The 15010-nt window shown below is 39.7% G+C and overlaps 1 protein-coding gene across 2 annotated transcripts in view; it reads right to left on the bottom strand.

The window, feature by feature from the left end:
• The window catches only part of MAP3K20 (mitogen-activated protein kinase kinase kinase 20), a 93490-nt gene that overhangs the window by 35539 nt on the left and 42941 nt on the right, over window positions 1–15010 (bottom strand). For both annotated transcript variants that reach the window (XM_064514972.1, XM_026092957.2), the window contains exons 8-10: window positions 13404–13490; window positions 9737–9811; window positions 4659–4765 (exon numbers count right to left, since the gene is read on the bottom strand). In XM_064514972.1, coding sequence (XP_064371042.1) covers window positions 4659–4765; window positions 9737–9811; window positions 13404–13490 — 269 coding nt within the window. The remainder of the gene's footprint in view (window positions 1–4658; window positions 4766–9736; window positions 9812–13403; window positions 13491–15010) is intronic.

Below are 15010 nucleotides of genomic sequence, written 5' to 3'. Positions count from 1 at the left end.
AGTTGTCATTTCTATTCGAAAAAAACATGAGTATGAGAACACTGCAGATCTCCCGCCCTAGCATGGAATGATTTAGTTCTTCTCCAATATCAACCGAAAGGAGTTCAGGCTCTTAATGTGGGAAAGCGCATACCCAAATGGCCTATTTTTAAGTAAATGAAAGAATTTAAACATTCCAAATCTTATACATTTCCTACTTTAATAAGACATCTCTGTTGGAGTGTAATGCTTACAAAGGCAGAGTGAAAAATTCAGAGCTAGAATAACTAGCAAACGCTACTGCAAACTCTACCACCACACTTAATTCTACTACAAAAATCAGCCCCCTGGGGGAAGGGCATTTCTCACACTTAAATCATGCTGAGTGAGCTGTTAGATGTGGTGGTCAGAACAACTGCCCCTCACAGTTATTATGCTTCAAATCTCAAGCAAAATTCTCTCTCATATATAGGCATGCAAGGGTCAAGGCTGACCTTTGTGCTGGCTGGGAAGTAGTCACAGATCCTAATAAAGAGCAAATTTAACTTTTGTTTTAAAACATCCAGAAAATACCGCAGATAATGCCCCAGCCAGATGTGTAGATGCGCATGTTTGGCAGAACTTCGACTAAATCTTCTGATTCTTTAAAGGAACAAAATTACTAACCATTTGATAAAAGGCCAGAACGTGACTCCTCTCCAAACATTTATGTCCCTTTCATAACCCACTTCTGCCAGGTGCAACATATCCTATGCAATCTACTGGGCAAACTAAAGAGCAATTTGAGGATAGTTGCAAGCACTGCTTTTCTTAGTTCGTGTCTCAACATCACAGCTGCTTATATGCAGCTCTATAATGTATATATAAATATGTAAATGAAGGCTCTCTCTTAAATAACATTCTGCAATAGGAAAGTCCCAGTAACAATAGCTCTCTATCTGCCAAAAGTCAACTTTATGCTGTAATTACCTCTCTTCATTAGACGGAAACTTCTCTTATAATAAAAGGTCAGCCTGCAAAAACAGTTGCATTCTGAAAATAATTCCACCGTGTAATAAAACGGTGTAATTAAAGAGAAAGCTACTGTACATTGCCCAGTTAATGAGTCTTACTTCATAAGGCAAGTGGCTTGAAACATTATACATTGCAAGGCATGTGTATTTGTTTGCTCCTGTAGTTCTGCAATTTGAGCTTGCTCGCGCCTCTAGAATAATCTCATTCTGTGATATTGAAGAATGCATACTGTGTTATTATAAATGATAACAATGAACAGTCACAGATTAAAAAAACAATGACTGGCATTTGTTTATATGTCCTGAACTGCCACTGATACACCAACATAAGTATCACTAATAGACTATTTTAATCATTAAAACAGTTGCTTGGGGGGACAGGATGGAAGGAGAAATGCAGTTCGTGTATATGACAAAATGCAGAGAAATGTGATTTTCCACTGAATTGGAATATCATTACTGCAATAGTAATCTTCTCCTACCATGACAAAAGTGACTTGAGAAAAAGCTTCAAAAAGAGTACAGAGCTTAAAGATACAGCAGATCTGTGCAACTTATTCATAAGACAGTGCCCCTGGTTGTTTGAAATAACAACAGATGTGAAAGGGAGAACATTCAGAAAACAGGATATTGAATCGCTTTTAAGAAATGATAGAACAGGCAGATTAAAACATGTCATTAATTACAAACATCAATACCACTAAATGTTTGCAGACAAGAACACATTAAAGATGGGTCAAAATGTCATTCATCTTACCACCTTTGTCAGTTATGTACAGATTCAACTCTCACTCTGTTTTCACACCAACCAGTCAGAGAAAGTTGGAGAGTCTATTTTCTCAGCATTATAGATACATTCTCTACACACCTCTATGCAAAAAGAACCTTGCCTTTTCAAGAGCAGAAGAAAAACGCAACCCAACTTTCCTTAGCTTTGATTTGCTTTGATAAGTGTAGTGTCCATATGAAAGTGCAGTATCTGGATCACTAATTTGGAGTTCCCTCTAAGGAATGAGCCATAGCCTGCATTTATTCCAATCTCACCTTTCTCTCAGACTCTGATAGCCAAGCCTTATCTAAACACCATATTTCTTGACAGCACATCTCATTCTTTCCCTATTGCAAATCGCTATGGGATCAAAAAAAAAAAAAAAAAAATCATGAAAATAAAGCAATTAGAAAAAGTTAAGATTTTTCAATGCAAAAGTTAAAGCACATTGAACTCATGTAGCTGTTCTCAGAAATGGTCTTTGTTTTAGCTTATCCTTTGGGATCACTTTATGTATACAAGTCCTTAATCTGCTTTAACTAGTGTATTTTACATTCATACTTTCTGTTAATTTGGCTTAACCTTCTTAAGTTTCTCCATACAGACAGGACCTTCGCATCAGGGAAGCCAGCCATAACTGGTGCTCCCATAAGAGAGAACCTCTCTCATCCCTGTTTCTGAGCAAGTTCCGACCCTACCTGTGCTCTTCTTTCACTGGTTTTTCATTTCGACTTAATTTGGAAGTTATCTTTGCTTTCAGGCAAATCATGCCTGATCATGAATTTGTATTTTCTCTCTCTTATCTCCTTGTGTCCAAGTTATTCGTTCCTCTGAAAAAAATGCCAAATTTACCTTTAACACAACTCTTCATTGTAATAAGTTTTTCCATGACTTGACAGTGCAAAAGAACTTTTTGTTTCTGTCACTTTTCATTAACACATTGTTAGCCATTCCTCACACGAACAAGTTAGGTGCAACAGAATAAATATTTCATAAAATATTTAGGCTATCTGGGTCACACTCCAAAAGAGGAATCATCTTTGTAAAAGAATAAAAGTTTAATGGTACCAAATGTCAACTAGCACAGCTTTTATTCTGCTTTATGGGCCAGATTTACGTAGGTATTTGTTTTTCCTAAAGGAATTTGAGTACTCATTCATCTCCAAAATAAATACTGCTTTGCACAAACCCACTTTGGCAAATTTGATTTTACTAGCTGCTTTTGCAGAGCCAAGAACTTAGAACTAAAAATGGCATAAATCGGAATAGTAAAAAGCACGAATTTCCTGATCTCTGAAAATTTTAGAGGGAAAAGAAGAGAAAACCCACAGATTACTGTGGCTGCATAGCAAGCCCTCACTGCGGAATTTTCTTCTTCCAACATTCCTCGTATCCTGCCCGTTACCAAAACTGCGATACGATGCCCAGAATCTGCAAAAACCCCAGGCCTCAGAACGAGGATTTGAGAGGGCGCATACTGACATACTCTGAAAATAGCATGTCAGATAAAAACATTTCAAAATATCTGGGGGAAGGCTGAGCCCCACAGGGAGGATTACAGGGAACATAACGCGCTGCTCCAGCGAGGGAGGCGGCTGAGCGCTCAGCAGCGCCGTAACCCTGCGGCTGGGCGGGGGGAGCCGCGGCCCCCGGAGCCGCAGCGCGGCGGCGGCGGCGAGGGCGCAGTTGCGGCTCGGCGGCAGCAGATGGCGCCCGGCGGCAGCGCAGGCCCCGGCGCGGGGCGGTGCGGCGCGGCCCCGGGCGCCGTGCTGAGTCAGTGCGGCAGCGGTGCGAGCGCCAAGCCGCTATTTATGCTGCCGTCATGTGACCCGGGCGCAGCCTCCCACCCTGAGCTCACTTTTTCCGCTCACACAATTAAAATTGCATTTATCGATTTCAGATGCAAGTTCGCGAAGAAAATCCGGGATTGTTGTTTTGTTAAAAAATTCATTTCCATATTATTCTCCCCATCCTTCATCCACCCCCTGCTCCGGTTTTCTTCAATTCTTTCAGAGCCTGCAGGCAGGGAATCTTTTAATATTTATGCTCCCAGCTTACCTGGAGAGGGGCCAGAGCTTCTTAATATAGACTGAAGCACGATCGTCTGGCAAAAATCTTCTGCCTATGCAGATCTGTTTTCAATTTTCTTTTCCAAACACAAAGATGTACTGTGAAGCAGCAAGCTTTCTAACTGATCAATAAAACCCAGGGACATTCTTTGATGTTTCAGCATATATAAAAAATAGGCCCAAACTTCTACTGTAAAACTGTGTCACGTAAAAGAGTTCTCAATCTCTTCCCTACTTGTAACACACTATGGGTAAAATCACATGCCTAAGCAATTCTGGTGCACTGTGCAAAAAGAGGGCTGGCCTGAGCTGCTGCTGAATGCATGGATACAAAATCAATACAATGGAGCAAATGCACAGAAAATGGCAAAACACCTAAAAGTAAAGACAAATAGAGGCTTGATTTGAAAATTTGGCCTTTATGCCTTTTATCAAATTTTTAAATATAAACACATGCCCTTACACTTTCTAAGAAAATTACATCATACTATGCATATACCTGAGTTGTTTTATCCTCACACTATTGACTGCAAATGCATAACTGGGTTTAAGATGTAAATCACAAAACCATAAATATCATGACACCTAAGCCAGTGTAACAATAAATACAGTGTACAGCTAAGCACACTGGCTCCTAGTACAAGTTTCACAACATTCTGAGCATTCCTGAAAAACAAGGTAAATTATATTCTAAAAATACCTAAAGCATAATATATCATCAGAGCCTGATGTCCTTCTACTTGAATACAAAGTCTTCTGAAAACAATAAGGATCCACACCATTCCAAAGAACACCATATCATTTCATCTTGGAAGCAAGAAAACTTACCTCCACTCTGCCTTGTTATGCAGGAATGAGTTACATTGGTCTGGAAGATTGCTGTCATTTGACATAGATTCCAGAATTGAAATGATCTGCTTGAAAGATGGCCTTTTCTGAAGACAAAAAAAGCAGCATTTGCATTCATATTTGACTCTTGCTATGCAAAACCATTCACAGGATTCTTCCAAATTAAAGACTGAAAACAACACAGAAATTGGGGTTCTGCTTTCAGATCCAGCATCCTATAAAAGGACTATAAAGTTACAGATTTTTTTATTCTTCCCATTGAGAAAAGGTCAGTTTGGAAAGAGTGACATAATCTAATAGGACTCAAGCTTTAGTAGCTCATATCTACCAGTAAAACCTTTTGGTACTCCCCTTTGATAGCACTGAAAACACTAAACGACATTCGCAGTATCAATAACCATAAGGATTCTTAATTCTAAAGAAGGCACTTTTCTCAAGTTCAGAAGGAAAATATTGCCTAAAAGAGAAGGCTGGATCCCTTAGCAATTGGTAATTAGACAGGCTGCCTTTTGCAGGTAGTAACCTAAATTCTTTAATGCCTGAACAAGCAAGTTAGCTGCCCATCAAAAATTGGTTTCTGGCTGCAGTTCATTTCTTGCAGAGAAAGACAGACTCTCCAGAAAATCCCTCCACTTTTAAAACTGGCACTCTGGTTAGCTATCTCATGAGTACGCAGAAATGAAGTAAAGATCCAGGCTCCACTGAGATGCCTAGCGTCTTTGCCCAGCAGCAAAGCTCAGGTTAACGGTGCCCGTGCTGGTCCCATCCTGTGCTAGTCACAGGACATGATGTTCCAGGGCTCTCAATCTAGCACCCACTGTGATAACCACATACACTGATCACAGAAAACAATTAAAACTTCTCTGTATTTTCTGCTTTCCCCTTAGTCCCAAAGGAAGCTACAAAGTACAATAATAACTGAAAAAGCCACAGCTAAATGTGTTTCTTGAAAGAGCACTGACTCTGTTAGTCTGTTTGACAGACCCCAGACAAGGTTGAGACAAAAGGTTGAAACAAAATGTAGATACATAATAAGGGGATGATGCACATTCTCTCTCTATCTTGCCTGTAATTATACCATTTCTGCTAAAATTACAGATGCTGCAATTAAAACGTGCATTTTAATTTGGGAGCACGAAAACAATTAGGAACAATGCTGAGGTGTCTCTCCCAGGAAGATCCAAGTGATTTCCGCATTATAAAAGAAAGACAATTTCTTTATTTTAAATGTCAAACAGCCTGAAAAAGTGTCAAATGTATAACAAAAAAAGACAAGCTTTCTTATACAGTAATGCTGCACTATTCGGCTCTAACTGGAGGCTTTCTTTGTCTGTCGTTTTTTGGTCCATCTCCACGATTTCAGGCAAAGGGGCAGTTGGAGCTATGCCGGTTTTCTTTGCAGCGCTCGGTGCTTGCCCCAGTTGCTCACATCCACATGCAGTTTGGCCCCAAGCCCATCATCTCTCCAGCAGCCACCTGTGCAGTGGTGCTTACAGAGGGGCTGGGGGAGGCAGTGGGCCCCCCAGAGATGCATGGTGCTGCTGGTGCAGCCATGGCTGAGCAGAGCCTCTGCATGAGCCATGGGAGAGCACCAACCCTGCTCCCAGCCAGCGAGCCTGCTGCCCCAGAAGTAAGGAGCACAAGTCTGCACCGAGGGCTCTGGTGCAGTTTTGGGGAAGGAGAAGCACCCTCAGACAGCCCTCACACCCCTCCCATTGCTACAGCTCTATCTCTTGTAACTGCCCAAGTGGGTGTGAAGCAGTGAAAGCATCCAGGAGCCTCCCAAGTGGGGGGAGCAAGTTGCCAAAGTTTGCAGCACATGGTTTGATGAATGAGCTGTTGCTATTTCAGTGGCATTTCCCCGCAGCGTTTCCTTCTAGGAGATGCAGTGGAGGTAGCTCCCAGATCGCAATGCAACCCTCAGTCCCCATAAGTACACGGGAACACTGCTGCTGTCACACACTGTCCAATTGACGGGCACGTGTGTAATGTGCCCTTATCAAACTAACTGTTTTCAGGAGCGGACAAAGAGCAAACATCCCCTTGTTGCCTTAATTACAATATTTTGTGGCTTAAAGATTCTTTTACAGAATGTTTCTGTGAATTTTGCTTCCTCTTTCTGTCTCGGGGGTATACTAGGAAGTACTGGGCAGAGCTAAGACCAAGTGAACATGGCCAACACTGCTATCAGGCCTGCCGGGAATAATCGGAGTGGAGATAACAGTGACAGAGAGCAGAGCTTTTACTAAGGGCGGGTGAAAGCTCTGACTGATTTGGAAGGAGCAACAACACACACACTCTGGTTTCTACGCAAAGTGGAACCGAGCTGGTATGCAGTAAATCTTTACAGGCAAAAAAGCTGTTGAGTCTTGCAACTATAGCGGGAACAAACATACAGTCACGCAGTACTGACAAAGCCTGTACATCTATGGCTGTGCATTTTCTGTGAACAGCCACCAACTATTCTGCCAGTTCTACAGTTGTCAGATTGACAGGTACCAGCTTCTTCCCGAAGGTGCAGCTGACAGGAAGACACAAGCCTACACTGCTCTTTGTTTCTTGTTGGTTTCTTCCCCCAAGGCGAGGGTAAGTTTAAATTCGACAAATGCACTCTACGTGCAGACTGATACCTTGGTTAAAAATTACAGAAAGTGATTATTGAAATTGGGAGCCCAAACTGAGAGGCTTTTTTAAAAAAAGTCTTATTTTCAGTAGATGACTACTTTGCACTTTCTGGAAAATCAGGCTTCGTGATTCCTTATAAGAGATTTCTAAAATATCAAGGTATCAGTCACCTCTGAAAATTGTTTCCCTTTATATCTGTGACGCCTCATACAAAAATCTTTAAAATATATGTCCTTCTAGAAATAACTGGCTAATATATTCACTGTTTCCTTCCACTCTATTTCTTATTAAACATTTCTGCAGAAAACTAGTGTATTGAATCCATACATCTTTCCTTTCTTGCTGTTTCTCCATTCCCAGGTTTCCGATTGCCATATGTCCAATAATTTACAATCATCTTTGATGTCACAGTGGGGGATAAGTGGAAGGAACAGATGAAATTAGAAAGAATCACTCACCTGTGTTTCAAAAGCAAATATCCCCAGTAAACAAAGCCATTAGTGATGAGCAACCTTGTTTGTACAACTATCTAATACCTAAGCAAAAGCAGCTTGTTTGTTAGGGATTTTAACATTTGGAAGTAGTTAAAGATACTTAATTGCCCCTGAGATTGTTCTTTAATAATTACTGACTTAAAGGAATTTTAGTAAAATGCTTTGAACCCACGAGGGACTGTTTGTTTTAACTAGAACAGTTTAAACTCTTCAAAGAATACCAATGCATAAATCACCTGGAGCAATGCACTAAGGACATTTTTCTCCAAGCATGAAGAAATTCTTGAGAATTCAAAGCAAAGCTAGTAATTGTGTTCAATCCCATGAGGTAGTCATGGCGTGAGCAATGTCTGGCACTCCAGCTGCTTTGTAGCCGTTCTCCAAGTGTATTCCTTGGCCTCTCCGTAAATGCACAGAATCCCATCCCTCTTTCACTGAGGGGTAAGCCACCTAAAGGTACCTCACACTTTCTGTGGGCTGAAAGTACGTACATGAGCAATTGCTTTTGAGCAGATGACATTCTTGAGCTCACCTCCTCTGCTTGACCACCAGTAACTTGTTCATGTATCTATCTGATTTTCTAAAGCTAATCCTGGCAAAAAGGGAAAGTTACACAAGTGCAGTATTTTAGAGGAGTGTGCTCCATCTTTCGGCTCATGCAGGCCACACAGCCTTTCATCAAGGCACTTGAGAACTTTAAGCAGTGATTCTTTCCCAACACGTGACCTTGAATGTGTCAGTCACATGCCCAAAATGTGGCCAGAGATTACTCCATTTCAGTCACATGAATGAAGCATTCATAATTGCTTAATAGAAGAGGAGCTGCACAAAGAAGTGGCAAAGAACAGACTGTTAGGAAAATTCACCTAACCTGAGGTTCACATGCATCAGGAACAGTGCTATCAGGGACTAGGCCAAATCCAGGCTGATTGCTCTGGCGGACTGAATTCAGTCTGTTGGTTGGGCATCCCTGTTTTGCAACAGGCAAATCCCTCCCTCTCCATGAAAGACAGCAACAGCCTTCTGGACACCTACATATCTTGACGGGGCAAGCTGAAGAGTGAGCTGAACTAATATGTGCAGCAACTAGAACAAAGATGCTCCAGTAAATTTTCTTCTGTGGCATTTGGTAGGGATGCTGACTCCTGGAAGTCATTATTAAAGGCAGGTAACTACTACTGGAAAATGCTCTTCAATAATTACTGGCTTAGTCCCTTGCAGGTTCAAAGATTGAAAATTTTTCTCCCCTTCATTCTGTGGAGGGGAGAAAGAGGGCCATATTAACAGAATGGCATTTAAATGGATGTTCATGTGGAAACCACATGTTGCTGATAGATCCCAACCTTCCAAACACTCCAGACCTATTCTGTAGGAAAGCAATCCCTTGCTCCTAAAAGAAGGAACTTGAGAAAGGAAATTTCCTTCCTCATACTAGTCTTCTATGGATACTCCTTCAGGATAAGTTCTGGCTTCAGAGCACCTAAGTGCTCTAATTCATTCTGGGATTAATCTTGGTCTCTCTGAATTAGTAGCTAACCTCCTCCTGAGTTTAAAGAGGACAAGATTTCTTCCTGGTCCCTTGACTTGAGAAAAAGAACATAATTTCCTTTTCTCAAATATCATTCCCTCTTTTAACTACAGTTAACCACAGTTTCTTTCCAACCAGTTTTCTGTAGAACAAAATGAGTCAATTTAAAGAAGATTATTCCCATGATTTACAAAAGCATTTTCTGAGTAAATACTTTAATTTCTCTTTTAGTTTTTTCTCTTAAGGGCAGATAAATAAAGGCGAAGGTTTGGCTCTTCTGTAACCTGTATTTTTACTCAACTTTCACGGTTAAACAGTATATTACGGTACCTCAGTTATAGTATTATTACAGTATAACCACTTTAATATATAATACAAATATAAAAAAATAATAAATATAATAACAGTACCTTTGAATCAGCTTCCCAACATTGGTGCATCAGTTCTGCAAAACTTCTGGGACAACTGCTTGGAATGGTTAATCTCTAATGGAGATAGAATGTATCAGTTACTGGAAACATTTCCCTTTAAGCTGCTAATAATAGATTTCCTATAAAATCTAAGCCATTACCAGAAATAAAACACTCTCTTCTTTCATTTGAACACAGTATAAAACCTGAGGATTAACATATAAAAATCAAAAAGACACTACTGCTAAGAAGTGCAACTAATTTAATAGACCTACAAGGAAGGAATGGAACAAATACACTACTGGAGTCGCTTAAGAAAGCTAGAAGACAAGGAGGTAAAATGAGGCAAAGAGATTTTAATAATAAAACATAGTATTTCGTGGAGAGAGCTATTGCACTGCATAGTGTTCCAAGATGCATGTCAAGACAGGTGTAACGTAGAAGCTGGCTTAATAATCCCTTTCTCCCACACAGATGATCCAGCTGTACAATACTGTTGTTGTAACAGATGGCTGGAATGTAGATTACAGAAAGTGAGTTTAAAAGGGTTAAGTGAAGCTCTGCACCACGCACAAGGTTTCCTGAGCTTTTGGGCCAGACCGATTGCTGAGGACATGCAGACCTCGGAGAGCATTCACAGGGCACAGTGAACTCATAACTATTTTCTGATGACTGAAGACAAAGTTGCTGGTTACAACCAGGACTGCTTACTACAGAGAATTAGTTTGAACCTGGTTTGGTTTTCTTCGCTAAGAGTTTTAAACCATTAACAAGATTCTCTCAGACAGTCTTAGAGGACTTTCAGAGGCTCTCCTTCCAGACTGGAAAGCCTAAAAGCAAATCTATCGTCATGTCTACACACATGGATACACAACCTCTCCAGCTGATTGACTGTGTATCCCAACAACATTACACATATAAGGAGATTCCTCTGCTCTTACTAAAACAGCTAACTGACTTCAGATGTTTCATACTAAATCAAAAAAAAATGTAAATAAAAAATAGTTCCTCAGTGGAGAGTGGGAATGAGTCCAAATATAAGAGGGGCCAAGGTGGAAAAAGGGTTCCCAGTCCTATAAACAGGCAAGAACTAGATATTACATGCTGTTCAAACCAACCTGCTATGAAGACCCTTTGATCTGTGCTACTCTTGGTATTTCAGAAGCAAAGTTGAGCAAGTTGTACCATTATATTACTCTAATATGACCTGCAAAGCCTTACAAGCCACACAAACCACAGCAGCCAAAACAAGAGTTAATAAAATCTGCTGCACAAGCATTTGAACATGATGAAAACTGGAAACATGAGATACAATCAGGGCACTGCAGCAGTATGATTATTAAAATAATGTATTACCTTAAAGTGAAAAGCTTTCTGTGCAAAGAATACACAGAAATTTGTACAATGCATAAACAAATTGTACTGATGCTTGATATTTGGTTGAGTCATTAACCTAAAAATACACTGGCTAGTCTTACTACAGTACTTGTAACCCTCACTATTCCAAGAGGTAGTAAGTAAGTTGAAATCATCATTTACACATGCCCTACTTGTGCAGAATGTTATTTGTCATGTAATACACAGGTAGCAGGTTCAAAAGTGTCATATTATAAAAAAGATGACATTGCTCAGTAGTAATTTTTATGAGCTCATTGCCAAGTGTAATCTCAACTCTTATGTTTTTCTTTTCTGGATTAAAAAAAAATTAGTTATACAGAAATTCTACCGGAATGAAAATCACTCTGTGAAATTATTCAGGGGATCAAAAAAGACCCATATAGAATCATTAAATTCCACTTCAGTTGTCGGGCTCAAGCACTGCAAAAGGGGATTTTTCACCCAAAGCAATTACACTTTGGCCCCAGTCCTACACTGATTTTAACAAGAAACTTACAGGGTAAAGAATGAAGGACCAGCTCAACAGTGGCTTCAATTCTGTTGTGAACTGGACCCATGCAACTCCATTAATGTCAACAAACTGAACTGAGAGCAGAACCTGACCCTTATACTTGCTGCAGGACATACAAAATTACTCAGTTGTGAAGAAAAGCAGCGCAAGCAGGCTTTTACAAGGCTTACACTGGGCATGTTCTCCAAATCATGGCCAGAAAAAATATAAACTATGTATTAACAACTGTTAATGCCCTCTAAGCTTCCTGGCACCCTTCCAAAGAAGATGGTAGTAACAAGTTAGTGGTACCTGCTAAACAGCTGGCTTCGAAAATTTCACCCCTTAGGTTTCTTCTGCCACTAGTAAAATAGTTGTCATCACCATATTTTGTTCATACTGTATTTTATACAGTTCCTTGTTCTAGAAAACTCTAAGGAAATGTGTGTGTACCCTCTGACATCTTTCAGCATATGAATAAATCACTTTACAACATTTCCAGTGCCACTCTGTTCCCCTTACATAAAAATGCAATTGGTAGGCACAGGAAAGAAACACTGTTAATGGAAGGCTTTATGGTTCCTCTTTCATCAAACTGATACAGCAGGCTTTTCCTAAACTAGGAGAAAGCCTCATTATGCCTTCTGTTCTGATAAACATTGTAGAAGACCACAGTCATAATCTTCACTCCATTAATGTAGCATTTCCAACTGATCAGTATATCACAGTAACAATCACTGGAACTAATCCAGTCCCCAAAGAGAAGAAAAAAGGAGAGGAAAAAAAAACAACAGAAAATATTAAACTAAGAGGTAGAATCCTAACTCTACTATTTAACTCTGAAGCATTTTGAGAAACAGTTTATGTAGAATAATAGAAATCTGTATTGTACAGTCACTGCCTCGCCATTGTAATGTTTCCCAAGCTTCCGCTGTGTCTGGATAGTGGAGGTTTCATCTTTGTGGAGGATTTCCATGCTTGTCCGTGTGTGGTACAGTCACAACTTTAAATGTTTTTTAAATGTAGTTACTGTCTTTGATATCAAGGGACTATGTGTTCAGATGTACGCTCACATGTCCAACTAACTGAAAGCCTCAATTTGTGAGAAGAAGAAAAGCGAGGCTGGGGACACTGTACAAACGGTGTTTACACCACTGAAGTGCTTTTGAAATGGAAAGACTCTGCATGAGGAAGCTTGCAGCTATGCCACAGCCTTGCCGATACCAGTGAGGAGCTCATCTTCAATGTAGTGTTGAACGTAGGTGGCAAAACTGTAATTTCTCTCTTTTTTTAAAACTATTTTTTCTTCTTTTATTTTTGAAATTTTCATCTAAGCGGCAGTTTCTTGTACTATAGTGACTCCTGCTGGGAGAGTTAAGTTGAAGTAGCTGAAGGTCTCTTACAGATATATCAACTCCCGGCCAGTAAAAAGATGTCCTAAACGCAGGAGATGGAGTTAAACTGTTCCCCTACCTTGGACGCAATGGCTTCTTTCATCACTAAGAACAAACCCCTAGGTTTTACAATTGAGACTGAGAAACTAGTACAGTACTTGTACAATTTTTGATCTACAGCATCACGACGTGAAGCTGCAACAATTAGATGTAAAGGGTCCATTCATGAGGAATAACATCACTTTGACCCTTTGTGTTAGCTCCTACTGCTAATCTTTCCATACGCGTGAACTTACTTTCAATTTGAAGAAGATGAAAAAGTCTTTTGCAAAACCCCAATACTGTTTTCTGATCTATGTACCTGAATGTAGAAACGTAGTCTTACCTCGTTTTTTTCCACTACAAGCCAAGCTACTTGTAATCCTTCCAAGCCTTTAAAGGGGACCTCCCTTGTTAGCATCTCCCAGAGAACCTGGAACAGAAAAAAAGAAAAGAATTTTTATTTCTGTACTTTGTATTTTAAATACATTATTAAACCTTGATACAGCACTATCCTGTATCCAATTATCAGGCAACCAGTTTCCATTTGCAGGAACTTGGACCAGTGTTTGTGTGCAAGATCCTCTCACTAAATTAATTTGAATGTTTCTGCTTTTTCCTCTATAGAAAAGCCCAGATGAAAAACTGGGTTGTGTGGGGTCTAATGCCTGCAATTTTGTGAGAGCCATGGGAAATGCTTTCTACTTTCTTTGTGCACTATAAAGTTCACATTTGGCAGTTGAGACTTGGCAAGACAATGAACTCCTCCTCTCCTTCTCAGCCCAAACTGGACACATCTTTCATTTTGCATTTAAAAATATTTCTGTATGATTGCAACTAGAGCTTCTCAGTAATTTTGCATCAGAATCTGATCCAAAAGGTATTTTGCTCCTATGATATGCCTACAAAAAAAAAAATTTGTAAGCAAAACCATAATTCTTTGTCCCCGAGTATGTGATGTTAAACTAAATAATACTAAATAGTATACAGAATATAAAAAAGTATTTTTTACTCTTCAGTCTCTTTACAGACATACTAACCTTAGATATAGAAAGAACTCCTCTAATTTCACATGCTTTAGCATTTTGGTAACACAGTACCTGAGAATCTAAGCTACCTTGTTCAAAAAGTCTGGCATCACCAAAAGGCTGCAAGTCAATGAATCCAGCTTGTTTTCCAGCCACAGAGAACACATATTGGAATTCAATCAGATTAAAAGATACTTTGTATCTTCACTTGTGTACGTCTCTATTTACCAGAAGATCTATATACATATCTTGTTACAAATATCTACATATAAACTTATTCTCCAGTTCACATACCAAGCACAACAACAGAAAGACATCATTTATTTAGTATCCGACTAAATGAATAAAGAACCTTAAGCAACTCTCTGTATCCCCACTGTTTGGGTTAGTACTCAGGCTTATTCCAGCTACATCATTTTGAATGGATTCTGGCCAACTATGAAGGTAATTGTAAGGAAAATGCAGTAATATTGGCAGATGCTGCTCAAGCAGAAAAAAAAATGCACTGAAGCCTGGTTGGGCTTTTAATCTAGTGAACAGGGTGCTCCATCAATAGACCCATTTGAATAATTCTGCTTGAGCTAAAGACTGATTAGCAAAGGTAAGGGAATCTTGGAAAAATAAATTTAAGAACAATTTTCTGGGGAATAAGGAATATATAAGGACAGATATCCATACAGGAATTCAATTCTCCTGTTTGCCTCAATTCATTCCCTTTAGAAGAAGAAAAATAAAATCAATTTGTAATTCCAATTACCACCTCTCTACTGGTGAAGGAGGAGATTTAACTGTGACAAAATGAAATAATTTAGCATTCCCATGTAGTTCAGACAGAAAAGCAGTGTACAACACTGCCAGTTTAAAACAAAAGCCCCTGGACCGAATGAAACATTCAGTTGAGCAGCCTTGCAGAACCACCTCATCA

Source organism: Dromaius novaehollandiae, chromosome 7 (assembly GCF_036370855.1).
Source record: "Dromaius novaehollandiae isolate bDroNov1 chromosome 7, bDroNov1.hap1, whole genome shotgun sequence".
NCBI classification, from domain to species: Eukaryota; Metazoa; Chordata; class Aves; order Casuariiformes; family Dromaiidae; genus Dromaius; species Dromaius novaehollandiae.
This window is presented reverse-complemented; position numbering and strand designations above follow the sequence as displayed.